The sequence below is a fragment of the Agelaius tricolor genome, unplaced genomic scaffold (assembly GCF_023055355.1).
Source record: "Agelaius tricolor isolate 1412-34295 unplaced genomic scaffold, bAgeTri1.0.p SCAF_5, whole genome shotgun sequence".
Lineage (NCBI taxonomy): Eukaryota > Metazoa > Chordata > Aves > Passeriformes > Icteridae > Agelaius > Agelaius tricolor.
This window is the reverse complement of record NW_027269265.1, coordinates 13,114,800-13,134,910: the sequence shown is the minus strand read 5'-3', so window position 1 is coordinate 13,134,910 and position 20,111 is coordinate 13,114,800. Positions and strand designations below refer to the sequence as shown.

Sequence of the window (20,111 nt, the reverse complement as noted above, 5' to 3'; positions counted from 1 at the left end):
CTGATTAAGGCAATCTCTGGGTGAAGCTTCTTTGGTGAAAAAACCTAATTTCTTAGACCTTGAGACATTAAAACCATGCCATAAAAACATGTCTCCCAAAGAATGTCCCTTAGGACTAAGGAATAAGATCAAAACCTACCAGAGCTGAACTTGGAGGAGCTGCACAAAATTTCTGGTTATTTAATAGAATTTTTTGTATGACCTTCAACAAATAAATTAATCTTTCTGTAATTCAGAACCCCATTTATAAAATTATTATAATAGGTTACTGTTTATACAAGCTGCCCAAAGATATTAGGTCTCACAAAAGCAGAGGTAACAAGCTCCAGCATTGCTTTTCTGGGACAGTTATAAGCATATGGGGCATTTCAGAGGCATCAGCTATAAAGTAGTTCATTTTCAGGATTCCCCATCTTTCACTAATGGGCTACATTTGCTGTATAGAATGCTTACAGCAGTGCTGCTGTCTTCTGTCAGCATTAACCCAGAAGAATAGTCTGCTCAAAGCAGAGACAATTTGAAAGGAAAGAATAAATACACTTAATGAAACCTGACAGGTACCTTTCACACCTTTCCAGGGAAAGACATTAATTGCCCCCTTTGCTTTTAACTGTCCTATGTTGATATTTTAAAATAGATCAATATAGTAAAGACCAGTATCTTGATTGCTTGAACTGTACTTTTAATTAGACTAATTTGCCTAATTTTCTCTGAGTTAATTTAGGGGCTAAAATCAGATCTGGTGAAAGAAGGGAGAATTCTTTCAAAGGTTATGTTGCTTTAGCTTACACCGGGTCTGAATCTGGTCTGCAGGTCTTTTTCTATGTTTGATGAAGCCTGGATGAAGGCAAGATTGCCATTGAACTTCTCTGGTTAGTAAACATCAAAAAACCCAAAACCCCTTGCTCTTTTAAGATGCCATTCAAGGGACCCATGATCACTAATTTGTGAGGAAAGGTTTGCCAAGGAAAAATTCTGAGTGACATAAGATGAAATTCCTTGTGAAGATGCAGTGGATTTGTTTCTTCTTTCAGATACCATGGAATCATATGATTCCCCACAGAGGGGGAGAACACCTTTACAACACCTTTACATTCTTTTTCCTACTTGAGAAGAGTTATCTTCCTCCTTACTTTGGCTCCTTCTGCTCATATTTAAACAACAATCCAAATTATTCCAATATTTCTTCGTCAGACATACACAGTTTCCTTTGCTCCCTTTAGGTCAGCCTTCCAACTGGACTGCATTTTTTTGATCCTTATGAGCTGAACCTGTAGCTGGATGTCCGAAGTCCTCACCAATGCTGGTGCACATCACACCATTTATAGGCTGCTTTGGTTGATGAATGCCATGGTGGTATCTGGTTTTTTTTGCAAGAGAATATTGCTGTCTCACTGTCACTTATGATCCTTCATACCTTTTTTTATTTCTCTGACAATGGCTGTGTAGTAAAGGAGTCAAATATTAAGATCACTTTGAACACCACCATCAGCCTTCAACACAGTGTTGATCTTTCACAACCTGGTTTGGTCTGAAAATATAAAAAATTGTCTTCATTCTATCACCTAAGGATGTCATGAAGTTAAATTTAATTGCACAGAACTGGCCCTAGTACTGACCCCTTAAAACCTGCTCTATTTTGAGAGTGGCTCCTCCAAGATGACTTTGTTCCCCTCAAGCTGTATATGTCTTTCTCTTCCTGAACAGAAAAGGTGCCTTGAAAAGAAAATTGGGAGTATGTAGTGATACAAGCAAACTGAGATATGATATTTGGCTGGTAGACAGAGAGGCAAGCTGAACAACACTTCACATGTAGGTATGCAGTTTGTTCTGGTGTCCTTTGTGCTCAGAGGATCTGAATTCATTTTTCTTTAAGCTCCTATTTCACTTAAACTGCTATTATGTGGGACAACTGCAGAAGCAGATCACCAGACCCCTGGGCCAGAAGTGTTTCACAGATCAAGAAACTTCACTTGAGGCACAATTACCTGTACAAATTACTTCACATTGGCAGTTTAGGGAGAAATCAATGTCCAGTCTTGCCCAGCCAGAGAAAGAAAGACTGAAACTTCATCTGTGGGAAAACAGCACGGTGAAGAGAAATATACTGATTTTACATTGAGGAATCATTCATCACCAGGTTAAAGTGTTAACATGAAATCACATTGGAATAACAGCTAACAAAAGAAGCAGTCTGAGTATGGAAAATCATGTGAACTCTCTGGCCAAGGTTTTTGCATATCAAGACAAGTATATACTTCTGGGAAAAATTGCTTGAGAGATTACATCAGACTGAAATGACAAAAAAGTTACTTCATTCTGCTGGCTGATCATTCACATACCTCACAGAAGTTCCTACTGACATGACAGTAGACTTAATTTGCCAAGAGTTACTGCTTTCCACTACTCATTCTTTTTTTGAGGATTGACTTATTGGGAACTGACACTCAGTATCACAAAGCAATCAGGTAATTTGGTTTAAAACATTTCTTGCTTTAAAAAGTCTGAAGAACATGGTACTCTTTTTAAAAGAGTATATATATATCCAATAAATATATAAATATATCCAATATCAAAACCACTTACCAAGCTGAGTTGGATAGCACAAATTGGAAAATCACTCTCAGTTGATAAGTAAATATGCCTCTCTGCCTTGGCACAACAGAGCGATGCTGATTTACATCAGCGCATATCCCATTTTAGTTTGCTCCCCCACAAAGCAGAATTAGAAAATTCATTTCTCTAACTTACTACTAAAAAATGAAAAAAAAAATCAGTTTTTAAAATCCACATCTGGGAAGACAATCCATCTTCATGGACACAGCCCCATCTTCACTGGTCATTACCACAGTTCTGAATACATCTGCTGTGGAGTATCCTTGTGTGATGGATGGACAAGACATTCTACAGCCATCATCACACATAAAATGTAGAAAAAAGTGTGCCAACTGAAACTGTACTGTTGAAATCTTCTATTTTTCTATGATTAGCTTGATCTGCCAGCAGAGAACTGGTTAACCTACCTGACTTTGCACTAGAGGGAAAAAGGAGCACCTATGAGAGCTATACTGCCAGTCTTTTATAGAAAGAATAAATTATGGCAGAGGAGTAAACTGCAAATGCTTCACATATCAAACTTCAAAACTAGTGCATACATAGCAACATTTCCATCAGAGAACATTTTTCATGCAGAGACATGAATTTTTGACTAAAAATGTGTTTCCCTCAACAAGAAAGTTCATGTTTTTTGTCACTTGTAGATTGGGCATCTTAAATAGCTAAGATTTCATACTATTACTTCATGTCTTTGAAATAAACCAAACTGCGCATCTAAATTTCAACCTCCTGCAGGTAGAGAGTGGTATCCACCAGGGTGTCATTCCAAGAGTTTCATAAGACTATTGCAACACTTACAAGCCCCATTGATCTGAAGATAATCCTGCAGCCCTTCATATCCAGTGAAATGGTTCAAACATTGTCTTGGCCATATGCTGCTTACCCTGAATTTACATTATCTGTTGGGTACAGTGATGGGTTTCTCCACCAGACACACGGGGAGTTAGAAGTTATGTCTCTCTTTAGTAAAGATGAAGTTAAGCCACAAACTGAAACAGGATGGATCTGGCATTTCAATTCCTCTAAAATGTTCAGACATTAAAAGCAATAATTTAAGCCATTTGAATATGAGCAGGATAATACCTATGACAGGAATTTTTTTTCTAAAATAGCTTTGGACCACTGCCTTTTTTTCAATATTCATTTGGAAATACAAAGGTTGTTAAAAATCAGTGGGTCTTAGAACTCAAGTTACCTCTAAAATGCGATTTAAAATCCCATTTCACTTAGGTATTTTGAACTGTCTAACAGTCCTGATTCATCAATGATCCTCCAACACATTCCTTTCATCTGAACATGATTACCATGTGAAACATGATTTTCTCCCTTGTTTATATCTCTTAACATCTCCTTACCTCTCCTCTTCTAATTCTGTAATTGTGTCATTTCATTCTGTCAGTCATTTGGGAGTATTTTGCTGGAATGGTGCTTTTCTCTGTGAAGCTGCATTATGTTATACCATTGCTAAGAATTCAAAGTATTCTGCAATAAGTGTCTGGATTCCGATTAGATTGCTTCAGCCACATCCTGAATAGAAACTACTTTTGCTACCAATATCAATTTTCCTTGGTTTTGGTTCTGGTTCACATAGGAAATATATTATATGAAGACTCTACTCCTTTGGTCTCCTTTTCCACTCGAACAATTCTTCTCAGCATTGCATCACAGAGAGTTAAATGAGGAGAGTTTGTCCTGAGTTCTTTGTTCTGTGCTTCATGTCTCCTTGGCTTTCCTAATTTATTTTAGTTTCACTTTGTCTCTCTACATCTCACCCTGTTGGGAGGACCTATTTAATATTGTGAGTGAAGTCCCACATGTAGTTTTATGTAGTTTTATCCATCTTCACATATGAATTAATAAATACAGTGGGGGAAAGAATTATCAACATACCTTCTAGTGATACTTTGCTACTGTGGAAATTTAGCATGTACCAGATTATCTTGGCTAGTCATTGAACTTTGCTTTATGATCTATTGGTTTCTAGTGAAAAATAGCATTTTAGATATTTTAATAGTGTCTCATAGAATGTTATATAGACATTGTTCACATGCAATGGGTGCTCTAATTGTGATTTCTAGCAGGAAAGCAAGGGGTCTTCACTTATCATTGTAATATCCATTTTAAATCAGTCACTAAAGTGACTAGCAATCTTAAGAACATAATGTGGTGGACTAAAATAAGTTCAGTTACACTTTTCTATTAATTAGGAGAAATTCAAATGAAACCACTATTATCCTCTAGCTTTCTACAGGTACACAAATATCTAAGTTAGGCACAGAGAGATTTATGCATTGTTTTTGCACACTTACACACATCTAACTTGTTGCTCATTGGACATATGCTTTAAGCTTAAAACATTTTTGAAGAGCAATATGTTTTTTGCATTACTGTAATTCCTAGTCAGAATTCAGGAACAATTAGGTCATCATTGTTTTCTTTCACATTCTCATTAGTTTTATGTTCTCTTACGATACCTATGATTTCTACCATAACCAGCGCAGGCACTTGCCAACTCTATCTGAAAATATGCAAGTGATCTTCACTTGCACCAGAAGTTTGTCACAAATACCCTGACAGAATAAGAAATAATTTAAAAGATACACATAGAAGGAAACCTGCGTCTAACTTTTCTGCAGAGGAAGTAATCTATGAATCAATACCTTGTCTACGTATGCAATGGTCTCCTCATGAGTTTGGGAAGTAGAATAATCAGAACAAATTTTTTAACTAGTCCCACCCTCAAGCTGCAGTCCAACAAAGACCTGAATTGTGTGACCACTCTCACTAAATTTAGTACCTGTGGCTAAAGCCATGGGGAAATGGACAGTGACAAGACTGGATGAAGAATCTTTTCCTACCAGCCATTTTTTCCAGTGTACAATTACATTTGATTCTGTTCTACATAACAGCTTGTTTAGGAAATGTACTGAAAGAAACAGTCTTGCATTGGTAAAGCATTGGCAAATGGAGTGAACTGGTCTTTTCCATCTCTCACATGTGTGATCTCAGAGAATGGTCTGTCATCTGCCAGACAATGAAATGCATGTTGTCATTGAGTAGCTAAAGGTCAGTGTTTAGCTGAGCTAGGAGAATAATTCAGAGCAAATCAACTATTAGGCAAATGCTGCTTCTTTTTTGCTTACAAGTTGTCTGCAAATAGATCACAATTTTCTCAAATATATTCATTATTCAGAATTATTTCCTGAATGATTTTTGTGTGTAATTATTGGTCTGTTCACAAGCCTTTCATTTTGGGTGCTTGGTTTTCAAGCTGTTTTAATTGGGTGTACAGATCACATGGCATCTTTCTATCCTTTGGTAGGCTAAATGTAACTCTTGGACTCTACTTTCTGATGGAAAAATCTCAGTTACTGTCTTGGAGTTCAATGACCACTGTCGTTCTGTTATCTGTTCCCATCATTTATGTAAGTTTTATGTACATAAAACCACTAAAGCAGATTCAAGTCCATGGAACTGTCCTGCAAATCAGGAATAAATGTATTGAATCCAAAGAGTAATATGGTGTACAACCAGTGTGAAGAATAAGGACCTTGAGAAATCAAATTTCCTTTATAATAGTTTTTCATTGTAATTACAAAGCAAAGCTTAGTTTAATTGCCTCCCCCTTCATACCAAAGTTTGAATTCCATTGGTTTTCACATGTATTTCACAAAGATTTTTCTTAGCCCTCTTCCTTTACCAATTATAATGGAGTTCTTGGATTACACAAGCATGTGTGAAACAGGAGTAACTAACCTAAGGATGTCACAAAGAGACTCATTTGGATTTAGTTGTTTGCAGCTTTATTTGTGTGATTTCTCACATTTTCTCTGTCAAAATGGCCTAATTCTACTTTTTCTTCTCATGCCAATGTGTGTGGGTAATCAGGGCTCTGACAGACAAGTTCTAGCATATCCAATTGTGATGAGTTAAGGCATTACAACTTCCAGGACTTCCAGAATTCTCCTTGCCAGGCAGATATCACTTTCCCTAGCAGAGGCAGTAGACAGAGACCCCTTGTACCTCCAAACCCTCCCATCCACAAGCTGCCATGCACAGCAGTGGCTGCTGCCGCTAAATCTTCGAGCACCACATCAACATCTGCAAGGCCTGCAGCGTCTTTACAGCCGGCAAAATGACATGGTGGTGTAAAGCTTGGCTGGAGTGAAGTCATGTTTATGGGGTGTCAAAAACACCCCATTCAAATGCAAACTGTACAAAACTTAGAAGTAAAATGTAACAGCCCTTGCAGCTCACTTCAGAAGGCATCCAAAATGAACATGGCATTTGGGAAATTATAGCGTGAACTATTGCCCAATATAATTGTCAGCGTCGGGCTCTGATTTCATTTTCACTGTTTTTTCATGAGTGCAACTTTTCAAAGCCTGTAACTTTTATATCACTCTGAAGCCTTGATCCAGCAAAGCGCTTACACACATACCTAAATTTAGACTGTAGATTCAGGGAGCCTGAGATCAGGAAGAGACCATCTGTAGGAGCTCTTCTGTAGCACACACCACTTAGCTTCCCCTCCTGACTTCTGAGTTGAGCCAAATACTTTAAAGTCCAGGAGCAGTTCCTTTGAAATGAATTTCAATTACCTGCCTGCTTTGAATCAAAAGCCTGCTACATGGTTTGTTGGACCAGGGCCTCCAGGAAACCAGAATCTGGTCTCCAACACTCCAAATCTTTCCTATGCTTTCCAGTAATGGTTTGAATAACAATTCTCTTATTTAAGATTTCCATGCATTAGCTAACAGGTTGGTTTGACAAAGAGCATCAGGACAGTGAACTGCCTGTAGCTGTCCGCTCTATCCTCAAAATGCAAATCGTGCAAAATTCTACCTTTTCATGTTCATGTCCTAGCTGAGAAGGAGGAGCAGATGTTTAGCTGCAGTTACATTTTGGTACTTCTCACATAATACAGTCTGCGGCCCAAATTCAGGTTCTAGTTGAATTTGCAAGTGTTCTCCCTATTTGCATTGGCATCCAAAAAGCAGAACATTGTAACAAACCCGAGTGCATACACCATACGGTTACATTTATGGGGAGGGAAGGAAAAAAACACGAGCAAAGCACTTCTCAGCACCTTCATAAAACTGAGATAATGGCCCCAAACATAGCATAATTTTGTATGAGAAATGTGTCTGTTTCAAGCATTATTCTACCATTTTCTCTCAAGACCTCTATTCAGGATATACCTTGCATTCTATTTAAGTCCAAGGGATGAAAGCAGAACTTGAGCATCTGCTTAGCATCATTCAGGTTCTCACATATCCTTCTCAAACAAGATTTTTCTCCTGATGGACTCCCATGAGAACTGACAGAAAATGCGGCAGGAGCTCTATCATCTGTGCTGAGGCTTCAACCCCTTGCTCCCTTCTTTTTCCCCTTCCCACCCCTCAGTGCCAAAAAAACAGGAAAGACAAGATTTGGAGATCAAGTCAAATGTCCAATTTATTTTTATAACTTGAAACTGGAACAAACGTTGTTTTGAACGAGCGTACAAATGAAATGGTAGACACATGCTGAACTCAACATTGTGACAATAAGGGGAAAAAAAAGAGGCCAAAAATCTTGTACAGAGAATAAAAGGAACAATAAATATTTCACTAAGCCATATTGAAATGACCTCCAGCCATCTCAACATTTTATCCATAATAAAAAAAAAAGTGCTCTCGTTTTTTAAACAGAGCACAAATACCAAGCAATAATAAATAGTTCCAAACTTGTAGTAAAAGACAAAACCTCCAAGTAAACAACAAAAGCTCATACAATAAGTAATAGAAAAAGGTAATAAAAATATTTTGCCTTGCCGGTACAAATGCAAACAACTTAAATCAATGTTACTTTGCTTTGCAGTTCTAAAATACAAAGAGCACCATAAAAATGAGTTTGCCTGTGAAAAACAAAACCTTGGACTGTCTTTTACATAGGACTGGGATGAAATGCTGATTTTTTTGACCCTTTCCTTAAAAATTTCTATTTTTCTTTCCAAAACCAGGTTTCTGCACCTGTCCTGTTGCCAGGGAGTCAACTGGAGTTTTGTTCTGGACTTCAATGGCAGCAAGACTACACACAATGAAAGTAATATATTTAACCTTAAAAAAAATGTAAAACTAAAAGTGTGAAAAGAACTACGGCAGCATTCTAGCTATGTCCATGTTACATTGTGCTTATGGCCTAGTAAACTACGTCTCTTCTAAGCAAGAAGAAAAGGAGGGCCATTTCAGTATCACTACAGTCTGCAGAAACACAACCCTTGTGCTTTTGGGTGACTTATTGTTAGTTTCAGTGATCTAAGTCACAAAATTAGACAACTGCTGGTGTTAGCTATCCTGGATAATTAAAAACAACAGTGAGACTGAAACTCCTAAACAACTTACAATAAAATGAAAAGTGAAATTCTTTCTTAAATCAATGAATTATGGACTGAAAATGTGCAGTTAACTTCTGATCTTCGTTGCACTGTTGCAAGTCCAAGAGATTCTTCTGAGTTCTGTCGCATGACTGGATTTATACAAAAGCCAGAGATCTGTATTTTCACCAAAAAGTGAAAATGTGCCTTTAAGGGACCACATTCCAACCTCAATTATGCTGGATAATCCAGGACTAAGAGTGATGAATAATTCCTGATTTATATCAGTTTAATTGAGATACAGAATTTGTCCAGAAGACTTAAGGGTGCGACATTCAAGCCAGGAAGGCATATATCTATCTGATAAGGGGGACCAAATTCTCCCTACTGTCACACCCATGCTTCTCCAATTGCTCCAGTGGTTCTGTACCGATGAAAGCAGAATAATTTGGCATGGCAACATATTTTTTTTCTTGTTTTTGTTTTAAGTTTTACCGTCATTTTCTGCAAGAGCGGTGATCATTTTCTCCTCCCCTTCACAAAAGCATTAGTGCCTCTTCTGCCACGTCTTCCCCTCGACCCAAAAGGGAGAGAGTGTGAGAGAGAGAGAGAGAAAAATAACTGCAAAGAAGAGAGACATCAAAAGGTACAGGATTTCATCCCAGTCCCTCAAACATTCAGAAATTTATGGAATGTACAATTAGAAGTGAACAGCAGCAAAGCAGCTAATAACATGGACTGGCAAGACCTGTACACGGAGTCGATCCTGTTCTGACAGGGAAGAGGAGGGCTGTGCCTGGACTAATTTTACTTCAACCCGATTTCAGCTGTACCAACAGCAGGCCATTTCACCATTTTATGTCAAAGTGATGCAGCAGCTCTCACTTTTTGCTATAAAAAGACTTTCTTCCAGAGGGCAGTGGCAGGGTGTGAGGAGCAATGAGTGGGGGTTGGCCAGGAGAGGGAAGATATATTGGACATCTTGTTTGGAAGGAGGGGAAGAAATCTCCTCTCTCTCTCTCAGATCTGCAGGGAAGCTGTGGGATGTCACCCCAGACACCTTTCCAGGAACGGAATTTCTTTTCACACAAATAGGCAATATCCATCCAGCCTGGTTCAACCATACCTGGTAAAACCTTGATGCAAGGGGTCCAGGCAACTTTGACGTTATTTAGAGCCCTGTGGGAACAGCACTTTTTTGTAGGCCATTTCTGACAAAAAAATATATATACAACTAAAATTATTTGTGAACAACAACAAGAAAAAAAAAAGTAAAATAAAAAAGCACTTAATTATTTTGTTTTGTTTCTTTTACTCAAAGGTCGTCTAACAACCCCCTTTTTTCCTGTACAATAAGGACTTCACATACAAATTTTTTTTTATTTTTGCAATATTTTATCCTGCCAAATTAAAAAAATATATTATGGCAGCCTGTTTGTTTGTTTTTATTTTTATTTCCAAATTCACTAACAAAAAGGTACATTAAATCCCTTTAAAAGGACAAGCGTACAGTTAAAAAATTACAAGCTTCAGTAAAAATACAGCAAGTGCCTACATCATATGAATCAACCAATATCAATATCCATTCCAGAAGGGGAAGGGAAGGGCAGAAGGGGAGAAAAAAAGAGAAAAATAGGTACAGGTCAGAAACGTGATTTTTTTTTTCTGCAAAGCAATAACAATATTAAGCACTTTTTTCTACATACTTTTTCTACATGGTGTAGCAATCACCTTTTAATCCCCGAATACAAGATTCTATACATTTTTGAAATAAAAATTCAACACCCAAGGCAGAAAAAAATTTACTAAAACTCAAGACTTTACAGTTACAGTGACAAGAACAAATTTATAGACCCACCATTTAAATTTTACTGCAACATTTTCAAGGAAAAAAGAAAATTTTTTTTTTCTTTCTGGTTTTGTAAAATGCCCAGGCATTCTCCATTATTACAAATACTGGTCCACTTTTACAGTAATCAAGAAATTTTAATATATATAATATATACTAAAACCCCGTCACCAAAAGAAAACAATATACACATGGCCATTATGGCATTTTTTTAATAACCTATTAAGCAAACTTTGAAAAAAAAAAAGATTGCTCAAACACACATACACACAATTTCTTTTTTACCCTTGTATGTATTCAATACTGTAAACGTATTTTAAGACAGAGTGCACTAAATTTAACTTTTAAAAAAAAATTAGCCGTTGTTCCTGAATTGTTTTTTCTCATTCAATGATAGCAACTTGTAATTTGTGTCATTTGAGTTTTAATTCAGCAGTAAATCATTTCCATTCCATTTCCTAAGCAGCGTTGTCCTGAAAAAAAAAAAAGGCTGAGAATAATTCAGCTAATGTATGTCCGAAGTTGTGCTGGGTATACATCTTCATTTCATTGGGTCTTATGGCATTTTCATGTCCACTATCTTCAACCAGTAATTTTTTTTTTAAGTAAATGTGGCTCTTTTTTTTTCTAAAGAATGTACTTTTCTTGTTTTACTTTTTTTTTTAAAAGTCTTTCCATTTCACAAAAACATTTTGCATTTGTCTCAAGAGACTCAAATAGGAAGATCAGTTTTCAAGGCACTCACGTCAAATTGAATGGCAGTAGAAAAACTGTCCAATAAATTATTTTTATTTATTTTTCTTTATAGTGCCAGTATTGTGAATGCCATGCTTAGCAACACTGACACTTAATCTCAGCTGTTCCTTTACAGTTTAACCCACCTTTGGGCCAAGTAGAATATGATGTAATTTCTTGTTGAGAAGCCATATTTCTCTTAACCACAAACAAAAGATTTAAAGTGCGGGTCAACATAATTAAAATCTCTAACCATAATTGTCTACTGTTTGCTAATATTAGTTGAAAAAGGCTTTTAAAAATTTGGAATTTGAAAGTAGAGCAGGTGCATTTTTCTTTGCTTTAATTTTTCTCTGTCGTAATGCTTTTGTCTGAATACAATTCCATTCTGTTCCTAATTAAGTTGGAAAAAAATCTTACCGACTTCAGTAGGAGCAGAATCTTGCCAAGACAGGTAAATCAACCAGAATTTATTTTTTCCCTTCTTTATAATAACATCACTGTACAGCATCTAAGATAGTTCTAATATTTCTATTCATAAACCAAATGCCTGAGTTGAGGCTTTTCATTGAGAAATTCACACTTTCCTATCTTTTAGTAATCAACTACAGCAAATATGGACTAAAGTAGATGTCCTAAATTCAAATTTACGATTTTGTGGTTTAAAAAAAAAAAAAAAAAAGATGGCATTTGGCTCCTCTGAGGTTTGAAAATAATATTAAAATGCTCAAGATGTACTTTTATTGTCTCTGGGAAGAGTCACAGGAGGGGAAGAGGGAGGGAAAAACACTCCAGAAAGTGACAAACTGGCATCGTTATGTTGCCATAGCTTTTAACAAGAAGAAACTATCCTATAGTAATGCACAATTAAGAATGTTTCTGGGTTTTGAGTGTAGCAGCCTTCTGCATCTATGTCTTTTTTGTTGCTATAACTTTAGTGCTGAAATCCATCTAGAAAAGGCCTCTATCTTCAGCGACATTGTCAGTGCTATGTATTTGATCCAATTTCAAAAGAAAGTGCTAATTTTAAAGATTGTTATCCGCTGTACAATTTTGTTTTCCTTAATCTTCAAGGTTTTTTAAGAAGAGGAAAGAAAAAAAAAAGGAAGGAAGGAAGGAAGGAAGGAAGGAAGGAAGGAAGGAAGGAAGGAAGGAAGGAAGGAAGGAAGGAAGGAAGGAGAAAGGAAGGAAGGAAGGAGAAAGAAAGAAAGAAAGAGAAGAAAGAGAAGAAAGAGAAGAAAGAAAGAAAGAAGAAAGAAAGAGAAGAAAGAAAGAAAGAAAGAAAGAAAGAAAGAAAGAAAGAAAGAAAGAAAGAAAGAAAGAAAAAGGGAAAAAAGAAAAAAGAGAGATTTCAGTTCAAATGTTGGCTTCCTCACAAGAAATTACACACACTTAGCTTAAATTTCAACAAAGCAGCGGCCCAAAAATTATAATTTTAAAAGATATGTTTCTCTCCTACAATGCAAGTAATCTCAGGCTACGACTGGGTAAAATTAAAAAGGGATACCCAACAAAATTTTAAAAGAAATTTAAACAGAAAGAATAAAAAAAGTACCTGCACATGCCAAAAAATTACAAAAACCCAATAAATACAGAAATTATTGCACAGTTAAAAGGCTCCACAATTTTTACTGCCTTAATCAACCCTCGGGTTTAATAGAACTTTGTAGACACAGGTTATATTTAAGTGCCAAAGTCTGGCACCTTACCATAGTTATGCTAAGTTATGTTTACGGAGGCAAGTTAGGTCATCTCTTCTCAGTTGGCAATAGTTAAACTGTACAAATAAAATGTTACCTAGACCCCTGAAATTTAACCTAGCGGAGGTGGGGGTGGGGAGGGGATTGGGGGTGGGGGGGGGGGGGGGGGGGGGGCCTTAGCTTCTTTCTGCCTGCTCAATTTTGACGTCATTTGTCAGCAAATGTTCTCCATGCCACTTTTTCATGTGTTTCTCCAGGGTGCTGTAAACACTGAAGGGCATCTGGCAAATGTCGCAGCGGTAGACCTCCTTCCCTATCTGGCCATGCGTTTTCATATGGCGCGTCAGCTTACTGCTCTGGGCACATGCATAGTTGCAGAGCTCGCATTTGTAAGGCCGCTCTCCAGTGTGGCTCCGACGGTGAACCGTCAAATTGCTGCAGTTCTTAAAGACCTTGCCACAGTACTCACATGTATCGCTCCTGCGTCCTTCCTTCGAGCTGGGTCGCCCGGGGCCGGGTCCGCTGATGTGGGGGGTGCTGCCTCCGCTGGCCGTGCCGCTGCGCCCTGAGAGCCCCCCGTCCAGCATGTCCCCCGGTGGAGTGGAGAAACGCAGGCTCCCGTTCTCCGATGAGTGCTCGGAAGAGGTCGCGAAGGGGGATTGTCGGGAGTCTGTGAATCCGAGGAACGGATCCTTCATGAAGTGCCGCGATGCTGCATACCCTACCAGCCACTGGGAGTAAACGTTTTCAGAAGGTATTATCGTTGCTGGTGGCAAGTCCAAATCTTTCTCTACCTTTATTCTTTTAGAGGAATTGTTTAAACTGGGGCTCGTGATAGGTGTTGGCTTGCGGGGGAACAAGTTTGGGAAGGGTTCACCCGGGCCAAAGTTTCTTCCATTGACCGTACCTTCCTCAGTGCGGTCCAGCTCTCCTACCACTGAGTCTTCGTCACCCGGATCTCTCTGACAGAGGTCTCGGGGACACAAGTCTCGCTGGTCAGAGGACCTTTTCATGAAGCTACTCCTCTTCTGTTTCTCAGCTAACATGTCATTATATTGCTGAATGGCACCTAGACTTACATTCTCAATGACTTTTCCCAAGACGAGGGATTTCTCATCTGGCAGCGACTTGGAGCCGTTTTCTCGGTTACGACTCAGCTCTGAGTCCATACTAAAGCTCGACTCTGGCCGGCTCTCATTTTCAAGCTCCTCTTCCTCCTCCTCTTCCTCTTCCTCTTCTTCGTTGTCATGGCCCAGGGAAGGATCGCTCTCATTCCTGAAATCTGCCTCACTGGATTTCAGTCCCTCTCCAGTGAGCTCACTTGTGCCTGGCTCAGGGGAACTAGTGGTGGACAGTCCATCATCTGACCTGCCCGTCATGGAGCCAGCTTTATGCATATGCGTTTTCATGTGGCGTTTTAGCTTGCTGGCCTGGGAGCAAGCATGGTCACAGAGCTGACACTTGTAGGGTTTTTCTCCTGTGTGACTTCGCCGGTGCACGATAAGGTTACTCTGGAACTTGAATGTTTTCCCACAAAATTCACAGGACTTGCTCTTGGCCTGAGGCTGGGGAGGCGTAGTGCTGCTGGGGGGCATGGGGGGCAGTGGCGGGGTGCTCAAAAAAGGTGATTTAGGACTCGGCTGGAAAGGATTCAACAGACGATGCATAGGGTTGGTGCGACTGGGTGAGACTGGCGGAGGGGTGGAACTGTTTCCTGCCAGCTCTCGAAGCCTTCTGGAGAAATCCATCGCTGGGGACTCAATTGCCATGGGGTTTAAACGCATAACTCTGTCAAAGGCACTGGGATGCTGGGCAACTAACCCCATTTCTTCGGCACTAAGGCGATGTGGATCCAGATGATGACGAGGCGGTGGGCTGAACAGCGGAGGCGTGTTTGGGAGCCGACCCTCACCAAAGCCAGGGTGTTCACGCAGGATGGGTCCTGTCATGCGCAAAAGGTTGAAGGGGTTGTTGTCTCCAAGAAAATTCATCAGCGGGGACTGTGCAACAGTCTCCGGTCCCAGAGGAGGAGGGATGGTGATGCGTGGAGTGAGGGAACTGTTTGAAGGGCTTGTTTCCAGGTAGATGCGGAATCCATGTGTGTTCTGGGCATGCTGAAGCAAGAACCAAGCGCTATTAAAAGGCTGCTTGCATGTTGTGCAAATATAGCTTGAAGGCTCATCTTTACCTATAAAAGAAAAAACAGAAAGAACACTTAAAAAATAATACAGCGGAGAACATTTAAATACAGTTGGCATTCACTTTATTTTGTTAACACACTTCCTCCTTGGCATTTCTGAAAGAAGGATTTAATTGCAACGTATTGACTGATATAAATTGTTGAACAGCACATTTACTCACCACACTTATTCACTTAACATGTATGACAAATATCACGCATACACATTTGTGCTATATACGTTTACATGCTCTAATTTGCAAATAAAACCTTTTTTTATGACGTGTAAGGATCCAAATCCTTTCATGTGTTTATTTCACAAACGGGAATTTGTTTCAAGGGATTTATGACTACAGACAAAAACCAAGAAAAATGTGGTGTGGTAGGTTTTACAAGGCACCTGTAAGGACCTTCAGTGTCATTTTCACTCTCTCATTTTATATACTTCATCCAGCAGTCCCCTGAGATCTTGCTGAATTTAATTTATGCATGCTTAATTTATAAGTCATGCCAGCACTTCCATTTTTAAAATATTATGTAGCTATTTAGCCACAAAAGTCCTATTCAAGTCAACAGGAGCTTGGAAAACATACCCTTGCATAAACCACTTTGACGTTCTTTTTGCCAAAACACCAAGAAGCCACTCAAATGAAACATCCGGTAATCAAAGCCGACAGCACAGTTGCAATTAACAGTAACAAATGTCGGGCCATGCTTGAACCGGGTCCCAAGAATTTCTGAGCCTGAGCCTGCCCTCCAATGCAGAAATGCTCACCAGAGCCAAAAACACTGTTCTGTTTGCTTTTCTAGCCTCTTGGAACAACAGCATAAAGGTGGAAAGCATTCCTTTAACCTTGATTCAGCTTTACATAAAGGACAGGTGTGGACAAGTCTGCATCACAGTCATAATTTTGCTAGCTAGAAAATTCCAGTCCTGGGCACAATGTAAACTATGTGGTATCTGCAAAAAGCACTTCCCTCCTTATCCCCTTCCTTTTTTCAATGCCTCTGCAAGACTCTGATAAATCCATAAATATGTGTCAACTTGAAAATCATGATCCAGGATTTGTTTTGTTGTTTGTTTTTAAATGAGTGGGAGGTTTCCTGAAAAAAACCTGACCATTTTGGAAAATCAAAAATTAATTCCTTGCTTGCTTGTTTGTTTATGATAGCACATGTCTTGTCTAACAATGGCCACACTGAACCTAAAGGCACTAAACTTCCTGAAAGCTCAATACTTGAACCAAGCTTCCTTTCTGACCCATGATGGAACCAGGACCCAAGCAATGCCTGATTCAGCCCCTCCACGGGAGCTCAAATCCAAAGCTGAGCTAACAGACCCTTTCTAGAAGGGGCGCTGCCATCCCAAAAGCCTGTTGCATGAGCTTGAAAATTAAAGTGTTTATAAAGTGAACAGAAACATATTATCAAAACTACCTTGTAAAGAGGAATGACTCATAGCAGACCAAAAAAATCCCAAAAAACAAAAAACAAACATTTGAACTTTGGCACATCAAGAGAATCTGATTGAATTCCCCTCTTCTGGCTGTTGCAGGAATGACTGCTGCTGACAAAACCTACAAAACCTTAGACAAGGAGGCTAGAAGATTATCTGCCTACTAATCAGCCTGTCAGTTTATTTAATCTTATCAACCAATGTGCATCCATAACAGCATAAAGGAAAAAGCATGTATCAGATTGAGACATATTTACAAAGGTAGGTGATAAATGTGGTGCAAATCTTCATGCTCTTATTGATTTAGTAGGGCTATTGCTGTGGATAGCAGCTTCAAACCTTGATTTCACTGAAGCTGTCTCCTCACAGCCAATAAAAAATGTACACAATACAGTAGATATTTCTGCCTGGCTGATGTGGCCCCCATGCCCTGGCCCCACACTCTGTTTGTATGTGCCAGACACAGTTGCTTTGATTAATTTCTGACAATCACTATTGGAAAAAAAAAAACAAGTTTGGTAACTGCCCTTGGCTTCAAAAAAAGTTCCTATAACTGCTATTGACATTAATGAGAGGCACATACAAACATGGAAAGGAATTGATACATTATCCCTTAAAAATCTACTCAGCACTGAAGCAGTTAGGAAGTTTTATGTCAGCTTTGCAGCCAAAGCAACAGTAAATGCTCCCATTATTACTTCAAATATTTAAATTTCTGTTTCTTACAGAAATATTATGAAAATGTCTAGACCTTTAACTTTTCTTGCACAGCAACATGTGTAGTATAAAAAGTGACAGAAATCACTGAAGCAGACTAAAGTATATAACATACTCTGTCAAAAGCTTTTTTAAACAATATGTTTTACCTCAGCTCACCCTAGAATAGATTTTAATAAAGCCCCTTCCGAAGTGTGATCTAATAGCAAATGAAGTGCAGCATCTTACAAGGTCATATATCTTCAAATTAAAGAGTGCTCTGCACCCTTCACCTTCACTTTATCCACTCTAATTAATCGATTTATTACCCACAGCTGTTCAATTCTTTCATTTTTAAAGTCACAGCATGCACTCTTTTTTTGTTGTGGAGTTTTTTTCTTTAAAAAAATAAAATGACTGAGTGTCTGTGTATGTGCATGCATTCTCTTTGCTTAGCTCAAGAACTGACAGGAGGAAGAAAGCAGCTGTGTATTAGGCGACAACAACAGCAACATGTTTACTTCAGAAAAGGCACATACTCAAGAAGGAAATTCCTGAGCAGGCTGAGGATCAAGGCCAACCTAAAACTGAAATGGCTGATTAAAAAAATTACCCTCAAAATGGCAGCTGGCTGGATGCTTGCTATTACATGTTACATGGAACTAAGATATTTTGGTTTGCTTTGCCCTCCAAAATTTCACCTCCATGAAATTCAAGAGGGGAAAGTGAGTCCCTACCTTTATAGTTTTCTTTCAAAAAGACAAAATTAGTGCTACTAGTGATATAAGATTTATATGCTAGCAGCCATAGGTCTTCTCTCCCTTGTTTGTTTTGTTTAGCTTTCATGTCCCTCAGGGCTCCTCTTCAGGAGACCTCAGCGCAACAGCAAAATTGACTTCAGGCTACCCAGCTACTAATCTCTGACTGATTCATGAATGTTCATATATGCATACCTATGTATATATATATTTTACAGCCCTCAAAGACTCTCCCCAGACTCCCTCTTTAAAAAAAATAGAAAAAAAAATTAATTACCATATTATCACTTTTGGTTATCTTGCCTAAAAGTTGCCCTGAGCAGTGTAGATGCTCACTTTTAAGAACAGAACAATGTCAAAAAGTCTTTGAAGATCCACTCCGAACATTTTTTATGTTCAAAAACTTGCTAAATATTTTAAACATGCCCAGAAACAGCCATGTACTGCTCAAGAATGAGCCTTATATTTAATAAGGCACCTACACTACAAAAGTCTTTGTTATAAGGCTATTTTTGATATATAGCTATCTTAATCCCTTGCCACCTGCACTGAAGTCTGCCTAAATACCCACTTTATGACAACTACCTATATAGTCTTTGCCATATGCAGTCTTTATCACTTTAGCATGTGCTTCACTTTGAGCATGTGAGTAATCAACATCAGTGAAACTTAAGCATAGGCTGAAGTGCTCTGTTGGATAGTGATGAAATTATTCATGTGCTTAGAGTCAAACACAAGCCAAGACTTCATTAATACTGCTCAATGAATTGCACATGGTTTCAATCCTACAGTCTGTAACTAGGCTTGAATTTCAGGGCTGAGAGCTGAAGTATAATTTATTTTTACAGTAGTTCATAGATATGTGTATGTACAGAGATGAGACATCCAGGTCACAGCTCCTGAGCAATCAATTGTAGCTTCTAGGTTACAGTAAAGCCAAACAAATGCTGCCAGTTTAGACATGACAGAGGTTTGTAGGGCTCAATCCTACTAAGACCTACTGAAATGGTATTTCAGGTATTCAGAAATACCATTAAAAGGCTAGGAGGGATTGTGAAATAAAGAATGAGAGGACTGGGATAAACCCTAAGGTTTGGCCTCATCCAATTCCTGACCCAAAGGATAACAGAGTCAGAGAATGGTTTGGATTGGAAGGGACCTCAAAGTTCATCCAGTTCCAGCCCTTCTGTCATGGGCAGGGACATCTTTCACTAGACCAGGTTGCTCAGATTTCCATTCAGCCTAGCCTTGAACACTTCCAGGGATAGGACATTTGTAACTTCTCTGGGTAACCTGTTCCTGTGTCTCACCAACCTCATAGTAAAGAATTTTTTTCCTAATATCTTATCTAAACCTACTTTCTTTTAGTTCCCTCTTTGTCCTGTCACCACATGTCCATATCTATGAAGCTATTCATATCTATGCCAGCTGCTCCAATATCCTGCTTCAAAGGCCACCAAATGGAGAGCCTACAATCTTTTTAAAGTCTACCTCTTTCCTTCTCTCCTTTACCATCATTAAGATTCCCCAAGTGCCTAATCTAAATCTTTCTTCCTGAAATTTAAGATCTTAATATATTGTCCTACCCAGATGTACATGCAAAACACAGGAAACAAGTTAGTCTGCACCTCACAGTTATCATCCAACCCAAGGATTTGCAGCTGAACCGCTTTGTGTCTTTTAGCATCCCCTTCTCCCAATTTGATTCGGAAATGTTGAGGGAGAATTCACTTTGTATTGGAGCAGTCAGTGGCCATGTTGACT

General features: G+C 38.7%; 1 protein-coding gene across 9 annotated transcripts in view; it reads right to left on the bottom strand.

The window, feature by feature from the left end:
• Positions 1-8,055: 8,055 nt before the first annotated feature.
• BCL11B (BCL11 transcription factor B) overlaps positions 8,056-20,111 on the bottom strand; it is a 97,711-nt gene continuing 85,655 nt past the window's right edge. For 7 of the 9 annotated variants that reach the window (XM_071426503.1, XM_071426504.1, XM_071426509.1 and 4 more), the window contains one exon: positions 8,056-15,446. In XM_071426503.1, coding sequence (XP_071282604.1) covers positions 13,435-15,446 — 2,012 coding nt within the window. In that variant the 3' untranslated portion in view covers positions 8,056-13,434. The remainder of the gene's footprint in view (positions 15,447-20,111) is intronic. The other 2 variants (XM_071426512.1, XM_071426513.1) reach the window with 2 other exon arrangements.